The sequence below is a fragment of the Chrysemys picta genome, chromosome 9 (assembly GCF_011386835.1).
Source record: "Chrysemys picta bellii isolate R12L10 chromosome 9, ASM1138683v2, whole genome shotgun sequence".
Taxonomy (NCBI): Eukaryota; Metazoa; Chordata; order Testudines; family Emydidae; genus Chrysemys; species Chrysemys picta.
In genome coordinates this window covers 47,836,019-47,863,093 of record NC_088799.1, presented here as the reverse complement: position 1 = coordinate 47,863,093, position 27,075 = coordinate 47,836,019, and the positions used below count along the sequence as shown (strand labels likewise).

Below are 27,075 nucleotides of genomic sequence, written 5' to 3'. Positions count from 1 at the left end.
GTCTGGAGCTGTGGGTTGTGCTGCTTATAGGCATCTGACTGAGAATAAGGAGATTGTCCTGTCCTTTAAGTCTCTAAGGTGCCACAAGTCCTCCTGTTCTTCTTTTTGCGGATACAGACTAACACGGCTGCTACTCTGAAACTTTTTGTTGTCAATGACATCCCTGCTATACCCAGGGAATGTGGAGGAGGGAGCTGCCTGATTAGGATGCAGAGGGGACAAGAGCTGGACTGGCAGGGAGAGTAGATTGGGACAAGAGTTTAGAGGGGGGTATAGACAGGGATCTTGGATGTTGGTCAGATGGTGGGGGAGGGAAACAGACTGGGAGTGGGAACTGGGGCAGAGACCGGGACTCGATGGACACAGGGACTGGGAGCTAGCAGGTGGGGGCAGATTGAGATTGGATGAGAAGCTGGGTGGGAGACTGAGACTGAGAACCAGTGAGGTGGAGGGAAGGAGGTGAGATGGGGAGAGATAGAAATGACGAGGAGCCAGTGTCCAGGGGGAGAATTGGGATTGGCTGGGCAAAGAGACTGGGACCAGGAGCAGGGGATAATAGAGGACACAGATTGGATGAGGAGCCTGGGGAGAGAGACTCCGAACGTGAGTAGGTGTGGGATGTGATTGGAAACCATCCAATCTCTCTCTTTTCCACCTTGAAGAGCCAGCGTGCGGGACTGGAACTGGCTAAGCAAGGAAACTGGGAGAAACAGCTACAGGGTTATGGTGGGAAGGGGTTGGGAGTGGCCTGGCAAGGAGAGTGGGAATTGGGGGGCAGAGACTGGGATGGGGAATCCCAAGAGGTCAGACTATGAATTGATGATCAGAGAGACTGGGATGAGAAGCCTGAAAGGTAGAGACTGGCTAGGTGAAGTGAATGGGAGTAAGAAAAAGAGCCAGGTGGGGGGAGGAGGTTTCCCTGTGATGCAATAATATAGACCTAGAAAAAAAATTTTGGGATGAAACTTTTGTTGCCAAAAAAATTCAGATTTGGGTTAATGACAATGTTTTGCAAATTTGTGTCAAATTTGCCAAATTGTTTGTCAGTGGGAAAAATTTCCAAAAAAGTTTAAACATTTCAACTTTTTTATTTGAAATGACATTTTGTTTTGAATTTTACTTCAATGTTATTACATTTTTTAAAAAAAGATTAAAAAAAAAAACCTTTGAAATGAAACGTTTCATTTGACCCCAAACAAACTTTTTCCAACTTTTTTTATTTGATGAAAATTTTGAAAAAAAATTGTTTTGGGTCATTCCAAAACACAAAAAATGTCAGCTCAGCTGCCAAACTTGAAAATAGTGTGTGTACATAACCTAGTCATACAATTTCTGGCTTTTCAGTTTGCTTTTTTTAAAACCTAGGAAATTACCTGCAAACAATAAGAACATTATTAAGGATGCAAAAGTCAAACAGTCAACAGTTAGGAAATGCCAGAATTAAGGTTGTCTGTGCAACCTTAATTTGGCTCCTTTGTGCATATGCATTCAGATAGTATTTAAATAACATGGTCACATGCTAATTTTTCCATACCACTTGGACCTGCCCTGGGGATGAGGCAGGGTTGAGTAATAAAGGAGACTTGTCTGTAAGGCCCCTGCTTCATTTGTTGCTGAAGTTGGAAGGTGTGTAGTGAATATAGCAGGGGATTACAGGAAGAGAAGGGTTGATGTCAAGGTTACTTCCATTGAATTCTGCCCTGGATAACTGGTTTCTGTACTTGCCTGTTCCACAGTTCCTATCTGATGCTGGGTAAGTCACTTAAACCAAACTTTTCACTGATTGCATCTTCCTCATTTTCTGGGTGACTGACTGCATGCCCTGGGGCCTGATTTACAGAAGTGCTGCGCACTCATAGCCACAACTGAAGTCAATGGGAGCTGTGCTTTGAACATATAAAGTTCTAACTACTCTGTTAAATCAGGTGCTAGGCACCCAAATTGGGAATCCAAAAGAAGTGGATACTTTGACTTGAATTTCTCTGTGTCTGTTTCCCACCTGTGACATTGGGATAATAATATCCTCTCATCTCACAGGGGTGTCGTGACAATAAATTAATTAATATTTGTGAGCAGTCAGATACTATAGTAATGGGCATCATAGGCTCTCTGTTCATTGTCTGTAGCTAGTGAAATAATCAAATCAGAGACCAGAAGACTACAGGAACAAGGACCTCCCTCTCAGATCCACTCCAGGCATCCTGCTCTACTCAAGGCACTCAGGAAAAAAATGGAATAGGGGCCTGGAAGCTAAGAAAACATTCCACAAAAGTTTTCTCTAGGGAGATTTTGGACTGTAACCATATGCAACACTGACATTCCCATTGCTCTGAATAACCATAACTACACATTATCCCGCCAAAATGTCTTGCTCTCACAATCTAGTTTTCTCTTTATTTACTGAAATGGGTTCTACTTTCTTTGCTCTTGCCAAATGCAAATATACTATCATTTTCAATAATCTTGGGAGAGTCATCAGTTTGATAACTGCTTTGTGATCTGGGTTGCAGTTATCTTTGTGATAGTCCTCCCTCCTTACATGCTATCCTAAAAATAGAGATTAGCAGGAATACTTTTGCCAGCAGCAGCCCTCAGATGTGGATACTGGGTACAGGGGGGGCATGGTAACACAGGGCATTTTCTGTTGTGAGCCCTCATTTCTGAACCTAATTTTCTCTGTTGATCCAACAAAGCTTACTGTGATGGGGTGTATCAATCGCACACTAGCCCAGCAAGGGTTGACCATTCACTGGGTGCTCAGGGGTTCACACCCTCTCACCCTTGCTGGGCATGCTCCAGCTGAAACCAGGATATAAAAAGAAGCAGCTCAGCTCAGCCCTGGTCTACACTACGAGTTTAGGTCGACTTTAGCAGGGTTAAATCGAATTAAGCCTGGACACGTCCACACGACGAAGCCCTTTCTTTCGACTTAAAGGGCCCTTTAAAGAGGTTTCTTTACTCCACCTCCGACGAGGGGATTAGCGCTAAAATTGGCCTTTGCGTGTTGGATTTGGGGTAGCGTGGACGGAATTCGATGTTATTGGCCTCCGGGAGCTATCCCACAGTGCTTCATTGTGACCGCTCTGGACAGCACTCTCAACTCAGATGCACTGACCAGGTAGACAGGAAAAGCCCCGCAAACTTTTGAATTTCATTTCCTGTTTGCCCAGCGTGGAGAGCACAGGTGACCACGCAGAGCTCATCAGTACAGGTAACCATGATGGAGTCCCAGGATCGCAAAAGAGCTCCAGCATGGACAGAACGGGAGGTACAGGATCTGCTCGCCATATGGGGAGATGGATCAGTGCTAGCTGAACTCCATAGCAGTAAACGAAATGGCAAAATATTAGAAAAGGTCTCAAAGGCCATGAAGGACAGAGGCCATAACAGGGATGCACAGCAGTGCCGCGTGAAAATTAAGGAGCTAAGGCAAGCCTACCACAAAGCCAGAGAGGCAAACGGAAGGTCTGGGGCAGAGCCGCAAACATGCCGCTTCTACGCAGAGCTGCATGCCATTCTAGGGGATGCAGCCACCACTACCCCAACCGTGTGCTTTGACTCCGTCAATGAAGAAACACGCAACAGAGAAGCGGGTTCGGGGTACGCGGAAGATGATGATGAAGACAATTAAGATAGCTCACAGCAAGGAAGCAGAGAAACCGGTTTCCCCAACAGCCAGGATATGTTTATCACCCTGGACCTGGAACCAGTAACCCCCGAACTCACCCAAGGCGTGCTCCCAGACCCTGAGGACACACAAGGGACGTCTGGTGAGTGTACCTTTGTAAATATCACACATGGTTTAAAAGCAAGCGTGTTTAATGATTAATGATTAATTTGCCCTGGCAACCGTGGCCAGTACAGCTACTGGAAAAGTCTGTTAACGTGTATGGGGATGGAGCGGAAATCCTCCAGGGACATCTCTAGAAAGCTCTCCTTCATGTACTCCCAAAGCCTTTGTAAAAGGTTTCTGGGGAGGGCTGCCTTATCCCGTCCGCCATGGTAGGACACTTTACCACGCCAGGCCAGTAGCACGTAGTCTGGAATCGTTGCATAACAAAGCATGGCAGCGTATGGTCCCGGTGTTTGCTGGCATACAGACAACATCCATTCCTTATCTCTCTTTGTTATCCTCAGGAGAGTGATATAATTCACGGTCACTTGGTTGAAATGGGGTGATTTTATTAAGGGGGCATTCAGAGGTGCCCGTTCCTGCTCGGCTGAACAGAAATGTTCCCCGCTGTTAGCCACGCGGTGGGGGGGGAGGGGTGAAGGGATCATCCCAGAGAATTGGGGGTGTGTGTGTGGGGAGGGGTAGTTGGGTTTGTGCTGCATGTTAACCCGGAAACCCCAGCCCCTCCTTTTACATTGCAAACCCATTTTAAATGGCCAACCCAACGGGTCCTTGGTATGGGAAATGAGGGCGCTACTGTTTGAAACCATTCCCACATGTTATGAGGGTTAAAAAAGCCAAAAGACTGTGGCTTACCATGGCTTCCTGCAAGCCGAATTCTGTTGCCTGGCACCGTGTGAGTGATCTCTCACACCAAACCGGCAGGCCCTCAATATAAGAGGAAAAATGCGACCTTGTAACGAAAGCACATGTGCTGTGTAATCTGAACAGCAAAATTTAATGTGAAAGAGTGTACCCATTGTTCTCTAAAATGTGTCTTTTTTAACCACCTCTCCCTTGTCCTCCACCAGCTGCAAATGTTTCTCCTTCGCAGAGGCTAGCAAAGATTAGAAGGAGAAAACGGCGGACTTGGGATGATATGTTCACGGAGCTCCAGATGTCCTCCCACACTGAAAGAGCACAGCAGAATGCGTGGAGGCAGTCAATGTCAGACTACAGAAAAGCACAATATGAACGAGAGGAGAGGTGGCGGGCTGAATCGCGGGAGGAGCAGAGCAAGTGGTGGGCTGAAGATGATAGATGGCGTCAGCTTGCAGACAGAAGGCAAGAGTCGATGCTCCGGCTGCTGGAGCATCAAACTGATATGCTCCAGCATATGGTTGAGCTGCAGGAAAGGCAGCAGGAGCAGAGACCACCGCTACAGCCCCTGTGTAACCAACAGCCCTCCTCCCCAAGTCCCATTGCCTCCTCACCCAGACGCCCAAGAACACGGTGGGGGGGGGGCCTCCGGCCACCCAGTCACTCCACCCTAGATGATTGCCCGAGCATCAGAAGGCTGGCCTTCAATAAGTGTTAAAGTTTTAAAGTTTTAAACTGCAGTGTGTCCTTTTCCTTCCCTCCTCCCCCACCCCTCTCGGGCTACCTTGGCAATTATCCCCCTAGTTGTGTGATGAATTAATAAAGAATGCATGAATGTGAAGTAATAATGACTTTATTGCCTTTGCAAGCGGTGCTTGAAGGGGGGAGGGGAGGGTGGGGTGGTTGGTTTACAGGGAAGTAGAGTGAACTGGGTGGGGGGGCGGAGGGTTCATCAAGGAGAAACAAACAGAAGTTTCACACCGTAGCCTGGCCAGTCACAAAACTTGTTTTCAAAGCTTCTCTGATGCGCACCACGCCCTGCTGTACTCTTCTAACCGCCCTGGTGTCTGGGTGCGCGTAATCAGCGGCCAGGTGATTTGCCTCAACCTCCCACCCCGCCATAAATGTCTCCCCCTTACTCTCACAGATATTGTGGAGCGCACAGCAAGCAGCAATAACAATGGGGATATTCTTTTCGCTGAGGTCTGAGCGAGTCAGTAAGCTGCGCCAGCGCGCTTTTAAACGTCCCAATGCACATTCCACCACCATTCGGCACTTGCTCAGCCTGTAGTTGAACAGGTCCTGACTCCTGTCCAGGCTGCCTGTGTACGGCTTCATGAGCCATGGCATTAAGAGGTAGGCTGGGTCCCCAAGGATCACGATAGACATTTCAACATCCCCAATGGTTATTTTCTGGTCCGGGAAGAAAGTCCCTTCCTCCAGCTTTCGAAACAGACCAGAGTGCCTGAAGACGCGAGCATCATGTACCTTTCCCGGCCATCCCACATTGATGTTGGTGAAATGTCCCTTGTGATCCACCAGGGCTTGCAGCAGCATTGAAAAGTACCCCTTGCGGTTTATGTACTCGGTGGCTTGGTGCTCCGGTGCCAAGATAGGGATATGGGTTCCGTCTATCGCCCCACCACAGTTTGGGAATCCCATTGCAGCAAAGCCATCCACTATGGCCTGCACGTTTCCCAAAGTCACTACCCTTGATATCAGCAGGTCTTTGATTGCCCTGGCAACTTGGATCACAGCAGCCCCCACAGTAGATTTGCCCACTCCAAATTGATTCCCTACTGACCGGTATCTGTCTGGCGTTGTAAGCTTCCACAGGGCTATCGCCACTCGCTTCTCAACTGTGAGGGCTGCTCTCATCCTGGTATTCTGGCGCTTCAGGGCAGGGGAAAGCAAGTCACAAAGTTCCATGAAAGTGCCCTTATGCATGCGAAAGTTTCGCAGCCACTGGGAATCGTCCCAGACCTGCAACACAATGCGGTCCCACCAGTCTGTGCTTGTTTCCCGGGCCCAGAATCGGCGTTCCACGGCATGAACCTGCCCCAGTAACACCATGATTTGCACATTGCTGGAGCCCGTACCTTTTGTGAGGGCTGTATCCATGTCAATTTTCTCATCACTCTCGTCGCCGCGCTGCAATTGCGTCATCGGCTGGTCCTGGTTTTGCTTTGGCATGTCCTGGCTCTGCATATACTCCAGGACAATGCGCGTGGTGTTCATAGTGCTCATAATTGCCTCAGTGATCTGAGCGGGCTCCATGATCCCAGTGCTATGGCGTCTGGTCTGAAAAAAGGCGCGAAACTGACAGAGGGAGGGAGGGGCGACTGACGACATGGCGTACAGGTACAGGGAATTAAAATCAACAAAGGTGGCTGTGCATCAGGGAGAAACACAAACAACTGTCACACAGAATGGCCCCCCCAAAGATTGAACTCAAAACCCTGGGTTTAGCAGGCCGTTGATTTCACGGAGAGAGGGGGAAGCAAATGAATACATCTATTTTTTACATCTTAAGCTGGCAGCAGACGGTGCAGCATGCCTGATAGCCCTTGGCATGTTCTGGGTGCTTGGCAGAAGATACTGTACTACAATTGCTAGCCATCATCGTCAAGACCGTTCAATAGGACTGCCGGCAGGACCGAGTCTACAGGAGACAAAGCATGTCTGCCCAGGTGCCTCTGATTGAACTGGAATACGACGATGACGGATATCAATCTTAGTACAACATCTACTGCCAAAAGGCAAGGGGCTGCTGCTGTGTAGCAATGCAGCCCCACGTCTGCCAGCATCCAGATAGCCGATGAAGGCTACCAGTCATACTGCACTGTCTACTGCCAAAAGGCAATTAGCTGCTGCTGTGTAGCAGTGCAGTACCACGTCTGCCGGCACCCAGATGACATATGGTGACGCTGAGCTGAGCTGAGCGGGCTCCATGCTTGCCGTGGTATGTTGTCTGCACAGGTAACCCAGGTAAAAAGGCGCGAATCGATTGTCTGCCGTTGCTCTGACGGAGGGGGAGGGGCCTGACGGCATGTACCCAGAACCCCCTGCGACACTGTTTTGCATCATCAGGCATTGGGATCTCAACCCAGAATTCCAATGGGCGGCGGAGACTGCGGGAACTGTGGGATAGCTACCCACAGTGCAATGCTCCGGAAGTCGACGCTAGCCTCGGTACTGTCGACGTGGTCCGCCGGCTTCATGCACTTAGAGCATTTTATGTGGGGACACACACAATCGACTGTATAAAACCGATATCTATAAAACCGGCTTCTATAAATTCGAACTAATTTCGTAGTGTAGACATACCCTCAGTCTGGGCTGACTGAGGAAGAAAGCGGACACATGCTCCAGGCTCCAGCCAGGAAGCCACTTGAGTTCCAGACCGTGGAGGCTAAAGATGCCGAGTCCACTGAGGACCCGCAGTTAACCACGGAGACAGAGGGAGAAAGATGGCTGCTGCCCCCAGCAGAGCTGCCGGAACTGGAATCACAGGAAGTGGCCCAGGGAACACGTTTGTGTAGGTTGGAACCTGAACCTGAAACCAGAACTTGGGTGCCGAAACAATTTGTATAGTGGGGATGCTGAGAGCCAGTGAACCAAATTCTAAAGCCCATATATTATTGAAATCACTTCAAGCCAAGGAGTATGGGAGCTTCCCCAGCACCCCTAGTTCAAGCACCTATGACCAGGACTACTGATTCCATAGGGCCCAGGAGGTGGGACTCAATGGAATAGGGTGGACCCGGGTCTTCCTACCCGCTGCCGCGCCTGCTGCTGGGTGTAGGGTGACCAGATGTCCCAATTTTATAGGGAGAGTCCCGATTTTTGGGTCTTTTTCTTATATAGGCTCCTATTACTCCCCAACCCTTGTCCCGATTTTTCACATTTGCTGTCTGGTCACCCTAGCTGGGTGTGGCAACTGCCCAAGATACTAGGCACCATTGCCTGAGACTGTGAACATTGGGTGCTACTGCCTGAGACCAAGGACACTGGCTGCTAAGCCTTGCCACCCTAAGGAAAAGGGCAGCCTCATGGACTCTGGCCGCTATGTAGGGTTGCCAGGAGTCTGTTTTTTGACCAGAAAGCCCAGTTGAAAAGGGCTTTGGCAGCTCCGGTCAGCACCACTGACCGGGCTGTTAAAAGACCAGCTAGCGGGGCTGGCAGGCTCCTACCTGGCTCCACGCAGCACCCGGAAGCAATGACATGTCCCTTGGTTCCTAGGTGGAGGGTTGGCTGGGGGGCTCTGCATGCTGCCCCTGTCCCGAGCGCCGGCTCCACAGCTCCCATTGGCTGGGAAATGAGGGTGGGGAAGAGTGAGCGACAAAGGGAGGGGAGAGGGAGTGAGTGGATGGCGGGCCTCGGAGAAGGGGCAGGGCAGGAGTGCTCGGTTTTGTGCAATGGGTTGCTAACTTTCTAATCACACAAAACTGAACACTCTTGCCCTGCACCTGCCCCAAGGCCCCTCTCCTCCTGCTCACTCCATCCTCCCTCACACACCCTCATTCACTCATTTTCACTGGGCTGGGGTAGGCAGTTGGGGTGCGGGAGGAAGTGAGTGCTCCGGCTGGGGGTGTGGGCTCCAGAATTGGGCCAGAAATTAGGGGTTCCTGGTGTGGGAAGGGGCTCTAGGCTGGGACAGAGGGTTGGGGTGTGGTAGGGATACCGGCTCTGGTCTGGGGCTGCGGGTTCTGGGATGGGGCCAGAAATGAGGGGTTCAGGACACGGTTGGGGGATCCAGGGGATTGGGATGTGGGGATGGTGAGGGCTCCAGCTGGGGGTGTGGGCTCTGGGGTGGGGCTGGGGATGAGGGGTTTGGGGTGCAGGAGGGGGCTCGGGGCTGGAGCAGGGGCTTGGAGTGTGGGAGGGGGTGCTGGGTGCAGACTCTGGGAGGGAATTTGTGTGTGGGAGGAAGCTCAGGGCAGGGGTGTGGGGTGTGGGAAGAGGTGTGGGGTGCAGGCTCTGGGAGGGGTCTCAGGGCTGGGGCAGGGGGTTAGGATGCAGGAGGGGGAGCAGAGAGTGGGCTCCAGGTGGTGCTCACCTTGGGCACCTCCCTGGAAGTGATGACATGTTCCTTGGCTCCGAGGCAGAGGTGCAGCCAGGCGGCTCTGCGTGCTGCCTCTGCCCGCAGGCACCACCCCCGCAGCTCCAATTGGCCACGGTTCCCGGCCAATGGGAGCTGCAGGGACAGCGCACGGAGCCCCCCTGGCCATGCCTCCGCCTCGAAGCTAAGGAACATGTCGCTGCTTCCGGGAGCCGTGTGGAGCCAGGTAGGGAGCCTGCCAGGGGGGCGTGTGAACTGCTGGGTGGGGGAGGCTAGCCCGGAGCCTCACCCCTTTCATTTGAGGCACCACTCCTTCCGCACCCCCCCAAACCCAGAGACACTCCACCGTGGCTGCTGGCCCTCGCCCTAGGCTGCCTAGTGCCCACAGCCCCCCCAGTCACGGAGCACTGGGAGGGAGAGCGCGTGGTGCAGCTGCAGCCTCCCCAGCTCAGGCGTGCCAGGAAGGAGAACATGCGGTGCCACCGCAGCCCCGGGAAGGCAGGTAGTGTGGTCCCAGCCCCTGGAGCGGGAGGGTGGACGGGGCCACGCCTGGCTGTTTGGAGCAGCCCAGCCTCTCCTACCCACTGCTCAAGGAGCCACCAGGGTCCCTTTTCGACCGGGTATTCTAGTTGAAAACTGGACACCTGGCAACCCTACCTACGATGGGGAGTATCAACCCTGCAACACTTATGTATGTTAATCTTCAGGGTCTGATGCATGGCTCACTTCTTTACTAAGGCTTCATGTGGAGGAAGATGGTTTGAATGTTTTTTCCTAAATTCTTTTGGAGCTGACTTTTTTGTCAACTTTGTTACTAATTTATTTTTGTTTCCCGTTTGCTTAAATATGCTTCAGGCTTCACTGGCAGTCTTTTATTTTTTTTAATGGGTTTTATTCATTTTAAATAAATGTTTTTTTGTTAAAATAGGAATTAGAACATAGTGTCATTAGGGAAGGAATGCACATGCTCCTTGAGTATCTCCAACTAGGTGCAGGAAATGTGACATGTTAAAATCTGAATTTACTGCTATTGGCACTGAAGCTTCTGTTTCGGACCCTGAACCAAAAAATCAGTTATTTACTCAGCTCTAATGGAGAGCCTATGAGAGGAGACTAAAAGAACTTAACTTGTTTAGCCTAGCAAAACAAAAGATGAGAGGGGAAGGGTAAAGACTGATCTCCGTAAATACATAAGGGGGTAAACACCAGAGAGGGCCAATAACTATTTAAGATAAAGGACAATGGTTTCACAAGAACAAGTGGTTATAAACTAGCCATGAATAAACTGAGACTGAAAATCAGAGGAAAGTTTCTAACCACAGTCCTCCCAGCCCTGGCGCGCTGGGAAAGAGAGCGCCTCTCAGAAGGAGTAGTGGGGGCAAGAAACTGAACTAATTTTAAGATGGAGCTTGATACATTTATGAATGCGATTATATGACAGGATTGCCTGTGATAGCAGAGGAATGGACTCAATAAGCCACAAGGTCCTTTCCAGACCTGTGTCCCTATGATTTTAAAGTGCTTTAAAAATTGTTGTTGTGCACTTGGAGATGGCTGCATGTCAGTCGCAGGTGAAATGATTCTGTTTATTTGTCTAGTCAGTCTGGGTTTGTTTCTATGAGCACTTAGTGCGTAAATCTACCCAGCACTAGCCTGCTGGGCACTAAGTGTCCCTGTGGAGCCTGCTGGTGCATACTAAAAGATCCATAGTGCACTTTGATCTACCCTGCTTTGAAACAAGAGTAGATTAAAGTGTGCTGGGTAGCTCTTAGTGCATGGCAGCACAGTCCATGTGAACAATTACTCTGCGATAGTCTAGTGCAGGGTAGATTTACACCCCAGCTTACCACAAACTCACTGTCTAAACAAGTTTTACACCTGCCATGTAGACATGTGATGAATTGTACTTATAATCTAAGTTCCGTCTAAGCCGCGCAGCAGGCTATAAAGGGCTGCGCAGGTGCGCAGCCATGGGGGCCTGGGGAGGCAAGCAAGTTGGGGTCATGCAGGGCTACTGCGGGCCTCTCCCCAGGCCCCAGAGTTGCTGCTGGCGGGGAGAAGCACCTCTCTTCCAGAGCTGCTGCTGGTGGGGAAAGGGCTGGGGGGAGTCCTCTGGCCCTAGCTCCAGGGCAGCCTGCACCCCAAACTCCTCATTCCCAGCCTCACCCCAGAGCCCACATCCCCAGCTGGAGCCCTCACCCCACCCCCCCGCACTCCAACCCTCTGCCCCAGCCCTGAGCTCCCTCCCACACTCCGAACCCCTTGGCCCCACCCCCACCACACATCACCTCCATATTGGTGCACATAACAAAATTCATTTTGCACATGGATATAAAAAAATTAGAGGGAACATTGCTTATAATGTTCCTTTGACTCGCCTGAACTCTGCCAAGTAGCCAGTTTCTCCAGGGATTGATCTAGCATGTTGCACCCCACATTTCTGAGCAGCTAGATAGACTCATAAACTTTCAGGCCAGAAGGGACCATTGTAATCATCTAGTCTGACCTCCTGCACACTGCAGGCCACAGAATCTCACCCACCCACTCCTGTAATAGACCCATAACCTCTGGCTGAGTTACTGAAGTCCTCAAATCATGATTTAAAGAATTCAAGTTACTAAGAATCCACCATTTACTTTAGTTTAAACCAGCAAGTGACCCATGCCCCATGCTGCAGAAGAAGGCCAAAAAAAAAACCAACCCCAGGGTCTCTGCCAATCTGACCTGGGGGAAAATTCCTTCCTGACTCCAAATGTGGTTATCAGTTGAACCCTGACCATGTCAGCAAAACCCAACAGCCAAACACCCCTGGGAAATAATTTTTTTTTTTAACTGGAGATACCCTATCTCCTAGAGCTGGAAGAAAGGACCTTGCAAGGTCATTGAGTCCAGCCCCCAGCCTTCACTAGCAGGACCAAGTACTGATTTTGCCCCAGATCCCTAAGTGGCTCCTCCTCAAGGATTGAACTCACAACCCTAGGTTTAGCAGGCCAATGCTCAAACCACTGAGCTATCCCTTCCCCACTGTGTAGTAACTGCTGTAGTAATTCATAGCCTTCCCCATCTAATGCCCTATCATGTCATTGTAGGCAATCTCATCATCATACCATTCCCTCCATAAACTTATCAAGCTCAAAGTGACACCATTTTAAAAAAATACCTCAGAAATGATTCCTCCTTTTTCCCCCAAATAAGGAATTCCCTCCCTCCCTTCTTCCTGCACCTTCTACAAAAATTATACAGGCCCAAGGTTGAGTATGGGCAATATTCAGTCCTTCCCCAGTTGTAAGTTTAAGGTCTGATATTGTGTGACCATGCAGCATGCTACAAACAGGAGTTTTATTCTATTCAAAAGAAGCTTTCCACTTGCTTCTAGCTCTGTCAGATCCTGAAATATTACACTTTAAAGTTATGGCCTTTTTATGTCTAGAAAAGCTACTTTTAGATATTTAAAATGTATTAGTTTTAATTTTCCATTCCCTGCAAGTATGTCCAGTTAAACTTGCTAGGCACTGAGGTTGTACAGATGGAGGGATATGATAAATATATATTGTAAAACGTCTTTAAAAAATTGTATATTTTTTCTGTAAAAATATGGGACACATACATAAATCAGGATGGTGCAGTTATAAATGTTTTTATCAACATGTGTTTGGGATGACATGTATCAGCCTCTCAGAGCCATCATATGTGAGTGATGAGGCCCACCCAAAATCATGTCCCAAAACACTTTGTACCATTCTACATTATCATGTATATTCTTTGTCATGTGTGTGTCTGTGCACATAAACAAATGAGCTGATAGTAGTCCACCTTTCAGACAGAGGTGGCTCTATCCTTGTTAGCTGCTGCAGTGCCTTTGACAATTGTGTTGGCTGAGATCTAACAAACATAACTGATTACCTCAGCTAACCTTTCTCTCTCCAAATTGGAGGCTTCATATCCAGCATGAACAAAGAAATAACCTAGTTTAAGTATCTTGTTAGATTGGTAACCTTGTGGTGAGGTATGACAAGGTGAAATTTCACATTTTGTTACTTTCCCCTTGTAGTTGGTGGCACCTAATGTGTATCAAATGTCTAGATTCTAGCTCACTGGGAAAATGGAAGGTAGTAGTGTCATTGTGCCATTACAAGAATCTATTAAATTACATTTCTATGATTCTGTTGATATCTTGGGCTGGAAGGGACCACGAGAGTTAACTAGTTCAGCCTCCTGCGCTGAGGAAGAACCAAGTGTGCCTAGAGTCTAGATCATCCTTGACAGGTGTTTGTTTAACGTGTTCTTAAAAACCTCCAGTGACAGGGATTTCACAACCTCCCTTGGAAGCCTATTCTAGTGCTTATAATTGGAAGGGTTTTCCTAATATCTAACTTAAAATTCCCTTGCTGCAGATTAAGCCTATTGCTTCTTATCCTACCTTCAGCGGACATGCAGAACAATTGATCATCATCCTCTGTATAACAGCCCTTAACATATTTGAAGTTTATCAGGTCCTTGCTCAGTCTTTTTTTCTTAAGACTATATATGCCCAGTTATTTTTTATCCTTTCCTTAGAGGTCAAGTTTTCTAAACCTTTTATAATTTTTGTAGCTCTCCTCTGGACTCTCTCCAGGTTGTCCACATCTTTCTTAAAGTGTGGTGCCCAGAACTGGACAGTACTCAAGCTGAGGCCTCACCAGTGCTAAATAGGAGCAGGACAATTACCTCCCATGTCTCACGTACAATACTGCTGTTAATACACCCCAGAATTATATTAGCCTTTTTCACAACTGCATTGCATTTTTGACTCCTACTCAATTTGTGATCCACTGTAACTCCTGGATCCTTTTCAGCAGTACTACCCGCCTAGCCAGTTATTGCCCATTTTGGATTTGTGCATTTGATTTTTCCACCTAAGTGTAGTACTTTCCATTTGTTTTTACTGAATTTTACCTTGTTGATTTCAGACCCAATTTTCCAACTTGTTAAGGACTGTGTAGTGAGGCAGAGTGGGGTATTAGTGAGTGCTGCCAACCAAGTGTGGGGGCGGGACAGGAAGTATAAGAATAGGGCCCTGCAGCTCAGTTGAGGCCAGACCAGGGAAGGTGGCAGAAAGCCATCCCAGGGAGCTGAGCCCTCAACAGATCCCGTGACTGGCAGTGTGGAGAAAAGGCAACCAACTGCCCCAGGAGACAGAAGACCCTGGGGAGAGACCAGAGGAAGGCCTGCCTGACTGAGACTGAGAGCCAGATCCCAGCAGTGACGGAGCAGTGACAGCAGGAACTAGTAGGAAGGAAGTAGCTCAGCAAAACCAGATTTTGGTCCAGTTGTGCTGTTGGGACGCAAGGCAGCAACCACATGTTTTCCCCGCCAGCCCAGTGGCGTGATCACCTGCCACTGCTAGGGTCCTGGGCTGAGGCCTTGTGGAGCAGGGTGGACCCAGGTCCTCCTAACCCTAGCTGCATGCGCGGGGCTGGCAGCATGCTAACATTTAGGCCGATAGGCCAGCGACATTGACTGTCTAATTGTTGCTGTCCACCCCAGCCAGGAGGCAGAGAGCCATAGAGTGGTGAAGTGCTGTGCCTGCACCTGGAGGGCTGGAGCCCTAGTGTCTGCTGTGTACCCTAGCCAGGAGGCTGGGGCAACAAGCTGACTGGTGGGGTGTCAATTCCTCTTTTTTGGAGACCTGAACTCATATCTGGGTGATTGTGTGGCCGCAAGGTAGAATGACTGATGGACATAACTCCCTGATGCTGCCATGAGAGGGCGCCCTAACCCCAAGAGGGAGGGCAGTTTCAGTCATTTTGAATTCTAATCCTGTCCTCCAAAGTTCTTGCAACTCTTCCCAGCTTGGTGTCATCTATAAATTTTTATAAGCACTCTCTCCACTCCATTATCCAAGTCATTAATGAAAATATTGGATAGTAACAGACCCAGGACTGACCTCTGTGGGACCCCACCAAATACATTTTCCCAGTTTTACAGTAGACCATTGATAACTACTCTTTGAGTACAGTCTTTCAACTAGTTGTGCACCCACCTTATAGTAATTTCATCTAGACCACATTTCCCTAGTTTGCTTATGAGACTGTCATGTAGGACACTGTCAAAACACTTACTAAAATCAAGAGAGATCATGTTTACAGCTCCCCCCCATCCACTAGGCCAGTAACACTGTCAAAGAAGGAAATTATGTTGGTCTGGCATGATTTGTTTGTTCTTGACAAATCAATGCTGGCTATTCCTTATAACCCTATTATCCTCTAGATGCTCTTGAACTGATTGTTTAATTTGGTCCAGTGTCTTTCCAGATATTGAAGCTAGGCTGACCAGTCTATAATTCCCTGGATCCTCTTAGTTCCCCCTTTTAAAAATAGATGCTATGTTTACCCTTCTCCAGTCCTCTGGGACCTCACCTGTCCTCCAGGAGTTCTCAAAGATAATAGCTAACTATTCCGATATTGCTTCAGCTAGTTCCTTAAGAACCCTATGATGAATTTCATTAGGCCCTGCTGACTTGAATACATCTAAATTATCTAAATATTCATTAACCAATTCTTTCCCTATTTTGCTTTGTGTTCCTTCTCCCTTGTTGTTACTATTAATTCTGTTAAGTATCTGGTCAGCATCTTATTAGCTGATGATAAAGGAAAGAGGCAAACTAGATGGCTCCCATCTTCAAATAACTGCTCTATCTGCTGGTCTACTTATGGGATGCTCATGTAGAGGCTGATATTTGAAAAGATTGTGTGAACGGGAACCCAGATGGAGGTAGCATCAGGCAATGTTGTTTGATCAGCACCACAACTATCTCCAGCTGAAGAGCTGTGCTAGGGTCCACAACAGCAAACTATGGGGAGGAGAGAAGCACCTGGTGCTTTTGTTTAGTATAGCTCCCTCTGGTACCATGGCAGTGGGTACCATAGAGAACAGGAAGCGGTATCAGAAGGAGCTGAGCTCTATTATGTCCAGGAGCGCCGCCAGCTTTTCAGCCGTCCTAGGCGGCGGAAGGTCCCGCCCTGAAATGCCATCCCCCACAGAGGCGGCGGAAGATCCCACTGCCGAAATACCGCCGTGGTCACCGCCCCCCAAATTGTAGCGCCCTAGGCGACCGCCTAGGTCACCTAATGGGTTGCGCCGGCCCTGAGAGTGGGCAGCATGGCGCTTATAGCAAAAGGGGCTGAAGTTCTACATCTTGCAAGGCTAGTGATTGAGAGGAAGCAAAGAGCGCTTGGCAGGGACTGTGGGTAGGAGAGTACTGAGGGGAGGCTGGAGAGAACTAGGTGGAGCCAGTAAGCACTCAGGAAGAATTATAGGTAGATGAGAGCTTGAGAAGGGTGTAGAATGGGGTAGCTGAGGAGGTTAATGATCTGAATGGGAAGGCCAGATGGCAAACCTTGGTCCTTCTGTGAGGACTGCTCTTGTTTTGTGAGCCTCTTCTAGTTCAGTAATGGTAACTCATGTTTCTGTGTAGTCTCCCTCCTCTGTGTGCTAAGTACACAGGAATAGAAGAGACCCCCAGTGTAACACTAAAAATATCTGAGGAAACTTGAAACATCATAGGATTTATTTAATTTAATGTTTCCGAAAGTCAGTGTGACCCAAGAACCCCTGAATGCCAACTGGCAAAGGGGTTATAGGAATATCTTGGTTCTGATATGTACATTCAAATTCACCAAAGAATGTCACGTGGGCTCTTAAATGAAAGCCAATACCACACTGGACCTTAATATCCTTGTGAAATCTATGTATGGATACTATGTAAGGAACTGAAAATATGTTTTAAAGTCTGTATCAAGGTAGGAATCACCAGCAAAGATGAAAAATAGGTGGGAAGGAAAGTGTAGCTCTGTGTCGGGATGTACATTAAGCATTGTAAACTAACAAAATAGATGCCTAGTTACATACAAAGTCAACAAGAAAGGAGCAAACAGGAAAAAACAAGCTAGAGGGTGGAGGGAGGTATTCTGGTTGTGTACAAAGACAATAAACTTTGGGGGTATATCTAAGAGGGAAATAACACACCCCCTCATCCTGCACTTACGGAATAAATGGACAGCATATTTTATTCATGAAAACAGAATCTCAGCCAACCTTGCTTGAAAATGCTGCAGAGAACTTTGGGTTTGTTAAGCTTCTTTAGACAGAGGGTTAACCTGCTAGTTTAGTGTTTAGGAAGCATGTTATGGTTTTGTTTTGTATGTAACCATTTGTTTCCAATATTCTTAGTCACTATCACTTGAATCTTTTACAATAAACTTACTCTGGTTTTCACTATAAATATATCTCAGGGCTGTGGAGTTAAGTTCAGTGCTGATCCTGATTTGAATCTTACAAGCTGGTGTGCATACTGTTCCTTTGGGGGCAGAAGGCCTGGTATATCTGTGAGTAGCCAGTGTCGGGGCTGTATATCACAGGGGAATGCTTCAAAGGGACTGGGGTGCACCTATTAAATTGCAAGGCAAAGGGCTGGCATAGCCCAGAGGAGTGTTTGAGTGGCTAATAGACTGGTGATGTTAGGGAACTGATACCCAGCTAAGCACAAGCAAGACTCCCTCATGCTGGAGGTAGGAGGTAACAAGGTAACTCACAGTTCTGGGTACCCCGAAAACCAACACTGTCAGTGTTTGTGGTCAGTAAACCACTCTTATTATTTTAATTAATTTTATTAAGCATTTTTGTAGCACAATTTGCTGTGCTTTGAATGAGATATAATACCAAGGTCTTTGCTACTTGTGGTTATTAAGAATCCCAGAACAGGGTGTTAAGGCCAAGGTCCTGCCCAAATCAAGATCAAATAAATAGGTTATTCCTACTGTACGTGTAGCAAATTCCCCCTGTGATTTCAATTGGCTATAGGATTCCTCCTCACGCCCTGTCCTGAATAATAATGTTGTGTTGCTGTGTGCTGCCATGGTTGTAAATTCCACACATATTCCTTGATAAATCTGCAGACTTTGGTTATTTTAATCCATGTTTAAAAAAAAAACAAAAAAAAACCCAAATCCTTGTGCCTGCCCAGTGTTGATGTCACTGCTCAAAGTAACAAGAAAGCAGCCCAGCTGCTGCAGCTGCCACCAGCAACCTGGTGCAGCATCCCCCGAGGCACCATATGGGGCTATGTAACTGCTCCAGTGGGAAGCATCCCTGCTATCCAGGCCCACAGCCTCCTTCTCTCAGATACTACACCTTAGCTGACAGACACCAACTTTTTCTCTTCTGTAAGATATTAGGTGTGAGATGTTCTACACTTCCCTAGACTGTACATAACATTTTAGGCTTCTTAACTAGCTCTTTTGCAAGGTAAAATGGTAAAAATAGTGATGTCTGGAGATAAGTGATATCCCCAGATTCCTGTGGTTATTCCAAAGTGAATATTTCCAGTGGTGCTCTTGTAAATTACAGCTGTCTTTATGGAAGGGAAGCTAAGGACAGGGGCTCAGTTTAGGAGCTTAAACTCAGGTCTTATTCTCTATGCCAAATCTCTCTGCCCAATTGCAGTAGATATGATCCTTCCTCAGCACTATCACACTGCCTTCTTTCTGTAGACACATGACTTGTAACCTGTACTGACCTGTCAGGCTCTGCAAGCCCCAGCATATTAAATTTGGTTCACAGGAAGCAGCTCATTGTTCTTGACTCCAGAGTTAGGACCATAATTTGCATGCTTTATAGTTGCATAACTGGCAGTGTCAGGACGTCAGAGGCTGACAGCCAGGATTACGCCAGTGGGAGAGGAAAAGGAAGGCAGATGGGTTTAACACTCCAGCATACTGCAGCTGTCTGATTTCAAGTGCTCAGTTTAATACCAAAGAACACGCAGTGCCAGCCAGGACAATTTACTTTATTTAAATATGATTTGACTGATTTATTTGTTAGGCATTAAAACTCTCTATTGGAGTCCTTGTCCTAGGTAAAGTTGTTGGAAAGAATCTTTCATTGATACTCATTTGCCCATAAGTGGCACCACAAAACCCAGTGTAATGCATCTGGTATTTAAGTCTCAGGGCTTGATTCTTGACAATGTAGGTTTGGACTCAGTATCGTGCATATAAACACAATGTAAAAGGACAGAGAGCGCAGGGGACATGATCCCGTATTTGAGTGTCCTGCACTGCAACCACCCCTTCTTCCTGCCTAGCAGCAGAACTGAGGCAAAAGAGGAGTATGCACAGCTAAGCTCCTCATCTGCATGCTAAGGATCCCACTTAAGTCTACACACGCGCGCACGTAAGGAAGTGGACTCAGAGTGGAGGTTTCACTCTCTGTGGAGGACTTGCACCTATTCTTCAACCTTACTTGTGCCCACACATAGTGTCTGCTCACACTATCATGGAGTCTGTCAACCTTCACCTCTCTGCAGTGCACTGAAGAAAGATTTGCAGGATCAAGACCTTTATGTTACCTCCATAGGTGAGGATTTAGGGCAAATAGGTGTACCTTAGTACAAAACTCTATTACCAGCTCTTGATAATATCATGTTGTACCTCAAAAGAAAACTGAAGAAGGTGGAAAGCTATTTTTTTTAAGCGTCGCAAAAGCAAAATGAATGCCACCTGAAAGGAGCTCTCCCCTTCTTCCTTTCCATCTTCCTCACTCCCTTCTTCTCTCTTTCCACCCCTCCTGTCCTTCACCCTTTGCCTCCAAACTCATGCTGATAAAGTTTTGGCATAAAAGTTTTATGTGCTAGATGGGTATAATTTTTAAAGATGAAAACAGCATTGTGGTTTAAGTTGAGATGAGATGAATTGGTGGATATAATTGTGCCCAGTCCCTTTCCGAAACAGTATTCTCTCTGCCTGGTAGCTCTGACATTGCTTCCCTGTTGTTCAGCTTAGGCAATCCTCACCACCCTCTTGCTTTCCTCCTTACCTTTGTATACATTGTTCTTCCAAGGCTTTCACTTCAGATTTTACTGATACTGGGGGTCCCTTGCAAGATAATACATCCACATTCAGAAGTTTGCTTCTGCTGTCTCCATTTTTGAGTGAAGCTATGACAGAAAAGAGGGACAATCTTTACATGTACTCCAGGTAACAATGGTTTGCATTGAAGGAGGTGGGAGAATGGGCTGCATTTTGATTCCTAAGACTCAACTTTTCAAACGAGCAGGCTTGAGGTCCATATGCATACATTTGCCTGCAGATGATTACGCGTGCATTTACCCCAATTGCGTATGCAATCAAATGAGAAAATGAATGTAGACATACAAATGCATTTTTGTGCATGTAAGTGGGCTTCTAACCACTGAAAACTTTGCCCCCAGCAGCCAGTGACTTTCATCTCCACTATTTTAGGGAGATAGGGTTAACTGTGCACTTCTATGGTGTGCTGGTATCTGTTTTGCCATGCCAGGACCTTAGTGCCTCTCTCCTTCCAGGCACAAAATTGAAGAGTTCAGTTTATTGAAAGATAAATGACGTAAACTTTCAATAGGACGAGCAGCTTTACCTTTAATTGCTCCTCCTCTTTCCCTCAAAGGAGCCGGAGTGGCTTTTACAGGGAACGAAAGCTGTGGTAGAAATCCCAATCAAGTTCATGGCTCACCACGGCGATCACAGAAAGGGAAGGGTGCATCTCACTTTTGGGGGCTGGATATTTTCTATTAGATTTTCTTTGCGCTAAATCCTAATTCTGCTCCCACTTTAAATCAGTAGCAAAACTCTCACTCTTCAGTGAGTACAGGTCCAGGCCCTAAATGAAGCATGTTTCAGAGATGCCCTCCTGGTTGATGCCACTGGGTCTCCATAAGGAATGGCTGAAGACCAAAGTTTTGCTAACCTGTGGCACAGTTTCTGGGGGTTCACAAAACTAGCTTGAGTTCTCATACCTTTCTTTCCTCTCATTTAAGCGCTCTTCCCCTGCCAGAGGAGCTTGGTTACAAAATCCAACCTCCTTTGCTAGCTAAAGGAAAGCTTATGTTATCTCTTAGGATCACCCCCAAAACTAGGCCATTGTCTATGCTGGGTTTAGTTTTCTTTAGGTTTGTTTTTCTCTCATTCCCATTCTCTGCTCTCACTTCTTGTTTTTCAAATTGGATTTTTCTTCCTGTTCTGTATTCCATCCTACTTTTTTCACTGGATTTCTCTTACTTTTTCTTCTTCTTTCTTTCAGAGTCTTTCCTTAGTGCAATGTGAACAGATTAACATTTGAGTCAAACTTTTGGACTCGTTCTATTCAAGTGGGTTTGAAATTAAGATAAAAGAGCTCACCCATTCCTTGTTTCCAGGTACTTCAGCAAATGCTGTGAGAAGAGGTTCTTGTTATGAGACTGAGGCTTGTGTCAAAGCATACGCTGCCCACTTGCTGTGAGAGAATGGCATCCGTCTTGGTGAAGGAGAAATAGGAGAGCTGCTATGTCATCCCTGTTGACTGGAGAAACTATAGCTCAGGGCTGAGCTTGCTACAGTGATGCAGGGGAGAGAAGTATTGCTCCTAGCAAATCCTGCTGCGTTGCCTGGTGAAGAGAGACATTGCTCTGAATGACCCTGTTGAACTATTGCTGCAGGTGTGCAGGAGAAAAGCCCCGTTCTGAGCGGATCCTACTGCAGCAATGGAATGACACAGGAGAGCAGGGCATGCAGGAGAGCAACAGTGCTCTGAGCAGGTCAGACTGCACTGATGCTGTAGTGGGCACGTAATACAGCAACATTGCTCTGAGCTGGTCCTTCTGCAGTGGTGCTGTGGTGAAACGGAAAAGATGCCACTCTATACACTGGTCCGGCGCAATGATGTAATGGGTGTGCAGGAGCAAGGCCCCCCTCTGAGCTGGTTCTGCTGCAGTGATGTGGTGGTGGGTAAGCAGGAGATGCAGAGAAAACCGCTCTGAGCTCGTTCTGCTGCTGTACTGACAGGGTGGAAGTGAGGTCTGCGTTGGATACAGACAGTCTGTCCAGGAACCTCATTGAGAACAGTAGCAGAATATTAAGCAGCAGCTCCTTGCTCTTGCGCTGTCTGCTCATAAGCTGGCTTAGAGAAGGGAAGGAACTTTCCTTGGACACTCTGTGCAGGGCAGAATGAGCCCTTTTGCTGATGGAGTCAGTTGGGCCCCTTGTCTGGGAAAGCAGAAGATGCCCACTTTCTGGAGAGAATCCCCCAGGCATCTGTTTGGGGGTGTGGGAAATGACCGTTATGCTGGCAGGGGAAGCATGGCTCATTTGCTGGGGATGGAGCAGTGTGCTCCTCTGGGGGATGACAGAGTAGAAGGCTTCCGTGGCCTGTCTCACACTCAGTCCATCTAGAATATAATGTATGTGTTGGAGCAGGTATCTCTGGCCACTCTGCCTTCCTGTTTGCTCTGTTGATTCCCCCAATGCGCTGCGCAATTCTTCTTTTGTACAGGTCTCGCTTTCCCCACTCCGTCCTCACTGTGTGATCCTGTGAACTGGCTCCCTCCTTGCTTGCCACGTGGCCTTCCCTGCTTAAACTTCCCCCCCTCACCCTCAGAGAGGCAGAAGATGGGTTCCAAGCCTGCTCAGGTTCTCTGCAATGAGAACGTGTTTAAAGAATCAGCTATTTGGCAGTTCCAGTCTAGCTACTAGTAATCTATTGGCACTGAAATTCCTGTTGTGCAAGATGGGCAAGGACTGGTGCTCAAATAAGAGTTCTGGAATCCCCTACTTTCTCTAGTGTTGACTACCAGGAGCTCCCATCCCACTGGCCAGCTCCCTCTCTTCCCATCATTCCCAATTGCAGTGGAAAAAGGAAGAGAAATGACTTCTGGGTCTGGTACTCACCTACAGCATGCCTAGCATTCGTCCCCTCTCTGTTATTCCTCTCTTTCTGTCTGGTCCGTAGCCTCATGGACTGATAATACTTGGAATTTCTTTGAATGGCAATGTAGTGAGTCTGTGACTCACTGTCCTGGGTCACATGGTCAGCACCCTCTGACTTCTCCTCATCCTCAGAATTCACACCAGGCTGTGAGGCTGGCAGCTGAAAACTGCCCTTTTTGACACCACTGGTTGCTTTTCTGCAATGCCTTTCCACCTCTTCCAGTTCTTCTGTCTCCATGACAACAGATATGATTGTTTAGGAACAGAACAGCAGCAGACCTGTAACCTCCATAGACTCCATCAGATCTCTCTGCTTTAGAATCAGAAACAAACAAACAAACAAACAAACAAAAAACAGAAAGTTCCACTTAATTCAGAAATCAGAGTGCACCATCCATCTACGATGATGGAGTTTGCCACCTGCCTTGATTTTTTTTTTTTGGTCCATTGTGATTAAGGGGGCCATCCCACATCTTCCAAGCCTTATTGAAGTGTCTTGAACATTAATTTGGACTAGCACATCATCATCCCATATGATACAAACATCACAACCTTGGTACAATGAGTTTGTTATTCAGAACAAATTATTTAAAAATGGAAACTTTACTGAGTAGTGTCATAGAATCATGAGTCAGGACTAAGTATTATCTTCTAGACTAGAGGCTCTCAAACTGGGGGATGCTCCCCCTTGGGGGGGCATGGAGTATATTCTGGGGTGTGTATGAGAAGCTTTAAGGTAAACTTACTGTGCACATTCAGAGCTGGGCAGCCGGCGAGCAGCAGCTGCTGGCCGGGTGCCCAGCTCTGAAGGCAGCACTGCCTTCAGCAGCAGCGGAGAAGTAAGGATGGCATGGTATTGCCCGGCCAGCAGCTGCCGCTCTCTGCTCTGCCTTCAGAGCTGGGTGGCCAGAGAGCGGTGGCTGCTGGTTGGGTGCCTGGGGAGTAGGAGAGGGAGCGTGAATAACTACAAACACAAAGAAGGGGGCAGGATCAAATAAGTTTGAGAACCACTGATCTAGCCCATCCCCGACAGGTGTCTGTCTAACCTGTTCTTAAAAACCTACAATGATGGGGATTCCACAACCTCCCTACGGAATCTGTTCCAGTGCTTAACTACCCTGTGTGACGGAGCAGGGAGCAGGGCAGATTTGACCTGGGAATGTTGCAGGGGGATTGCAGTGGGGATGTGGGACTTCCCTTGAAGGAAGCTACCTGAGCTGTAACCTGAGCCAGGAACGGGGGTGGGGAGAATTAACACCTTCTGCCCGGGAGACCGAACAAAGGAGAGGAGGAGCTGGGGGGAGCAGGAAGGGAGGAGCAGCAGGAGGAGTTCTGGGTTTAGTTTCAGGTTGGGCTGGGTGGTGCAACACAGGGAACCCCAAGCTGGGGTCTAAGCTCCCTGAACCTCCCAGAGGGACCTAATTGAGGGGGTCTGGTCGTACCTACACGCTCTGCTTGAGACTGTGTTCCTGTCCTTGAATAAACCTTCTGCTTTACTGGCTGGTTGAGAGTCGCAGTGAATCTCAGGAAGAGGGGTGCAGGGCCCTGACTCCCCCACACTCCGCTACAACTGGTGGCAGCGGCGGGATCTACTGCACCCCGTGGACAGCGCTTCCTGCAGTAAGTGACTGGGGAGCAGTAAAACGAAGGGGGATTGACGGGGACCAGGCGTGCTGAAGAGTGAGAGAGAGACGGTTATTACCCCTGGGAGTGTGTGACCAGTGAGAAGGACTTTTGCAGTAACAGGGTCCCCCGGGGGGATCGCAGCGAGTGGTCCCAGGGGCGGAGGAGTCTGCAGCTCGACCCTGGCAGAGAGGTGGTGACCTCGAGAAGGGCTGGCACACTAGGGGTCTCCCTGGGAACTGTGGGGAGCTGTGAGCACACAGGCCGGTGAGTGGCCAGCAGGAAGATGTATGCCAAGCGGCTTAAGAGCGACCTGGTGGAGCTGTGCAAGCAGAGGGGGCTGCGCATTGGGAGGCTCACCAAAGAACAGCTCATTGCCCGGCTGGAGGCGGAAGATCGCGCGAATGAACTGATCCCTGTGTCTCAGGGAAGCAGCCTGGCAAATGCAGCGCAGGCACCAGAGTCTGTCCCAGCTGGGAGTGGTCAGCCGGCTGCTGAGGGCTTCCTGAGTCCCCTCCTTCCTATGCCTAGGGGAAGGGTGGGGAGGAGCCCAGCAAATACCGAAGGCGCCGTGACCCCCCCGGCCAGCAGGGGATCCTCCCGGCGAAGCTCGCCGGCCAGCAGAGGATCCTCCCGGCGACGTTCGGCATCCGTGGAGCGGAATTGGCTGGAATGGGAGAAAGAGCTAAAACTGAGAGAGCTGGAGGAGAAAGAGAGACAGAGACAGCATGAACGGGAGGAGAAAGAGAGACAGAGACAGCATGAAGAGAGACAGCATCAGCATGAACGGGAGGAGAAAGAGAGACAGAGACAGCATGAAGAGAGACAGCGTCAGCATGAACTGGAACTGGCGAGATTGAAGGGCAGCGAACCCCCGGCGGTGGTGAGTGAGGGGGGACCCAGGACTGCACGGAGCTTTGATAAGTGCATCCTGGCCCCACGCAAGGAGGGGGAGGACATGGATGACTTCCTGGAGGCCTTTGAGACGGCCTGCGAGCTGCACCGGGTTGATCCCGCGGACAGACTCCGGGTCCTTACCCCCTTACTGGACCCCAAAGCCGTGGCATTGTACCGCCAACTGGGAGAGGCAGAGAAAGGGGACTACGAACTATTCAAAAAGGCCCTGCTACGTGAGTTTGGGCTGACTCCTGAGATGTACCGGGAAAGGTTCCGGAGTCAGGATAAAACCCCTGAGATCTCATATCTGCAACTAGCCGTCCGCATGGAAAGATACGCCAGCAAGTGGGCTGATGGGGCCCAGACGAAGGAGGACCTGATTAAACTGCTGGTACTGGAGCAACTGTATGAGCGGTGCCCATCCGACCTGAGGCTGTGGTTGGTGGACAGAAAGCCAGAGAACCCGCGACACGCAGGGCAGCTGGCCGATGAGTTTGTAAAGAGCCGGTCAGGGGGTGGCAGGGAGGAGCCCCAAAGGAACAGGCCCGCCGCGATGCAGAGAGAGAGTCACCCTGGGACCTCCCAAAGGGGGAATATGGGGAATCCCCTCCCACGGGGAATGCCCAGCGTCAGGGACAACCGACCGGCTCGAGGGGACCCACGGGACATGAGCTGCTATTACTGCTGCCGAAGAGGCCACGTTCGGGCCCAGTGCCCCAAGCTCAAGGACAGACTGAGCAGACCGAACCCGCACCGGGTTAACTTGGTAGAGGCCCAGACGGACGAGGGGCAGGCTTCTCACGCAAGAGGGGCTGGCAGCTTATCAACTGCTCAAGAGAGAGAAGGGCTCCAGGCCAGCTTCTCTGGGGGGCCAGATGCTCCGGATTCAAAGTTCTCCGTTTACAGGGTTGGCGCGGGGCTGTCCCTGCGGAGCGAGTGCCTTGTTCCCCTGGAGGTGGATGGGAAGAAAGTTTATGGATACTGGGACACGGGCGCAGAGGTGACACTGGCCCGGCCCGAGGTGGTGGCCCCAGATCGGGTGGTGCCCAACACCTTCCTGACCCTGACCGGGGTGGGCGGGACCCCATTCAAGGTTCCCGTAGCAAGGGTACACCTGAAATGGGGGGGCCAAGGAGGGCCCCAAGGACGTGGGAGTGCACCACCATTTGCCCACTGAGGTGTTGATGGGGGGGGACCTAGAGGACTGGCCAAGCAGCCCCCAGACCGCCTTAGTCGTGACCCGT

General features: G+C 49.0%; 1 protein-coding gene across 5 annotated transcripts in view; it reads right to left on the bottom strand.

The window, feature by feature from the left end:
• The window catches only part of NGEF (neuronal guanine nucleotide exchange factor), a 118,690-nt gene that overhangs the window by 61,238 nt on the left and 30,377 nt on the right, over nucleotides 1-27,075 (bottom strand). For 4 of the 5 annotated variants that reach the window (XM_065557005.1, XM_065557004.1, XM_024111467.3 and 1 more), the window contains 2 exons: nucleotides 23,273-23,624; nucleotides 20,409-20,529 (listed from right to left, as the gene is read on the bottom strand). The exons of the other annotated variant lie outside the window; for it this stretch is intronic. In XM_065557005.1, coding sequence (XP_065413077.1) covers nucleotides 20,409-20,529; nucleotides 23,273-23,549 — 398 coding nt within the window. In that variant the 5' untranslated portion in view covers nucleotides 23,550-23,624. The remainder of the gene's footprint in view (nucleotides 1-20,408; nucleotides 20,530-23,272; nucleotides 23,625-27,075) is intronic. 5 annotated transcript variants of the gene reach the window in all.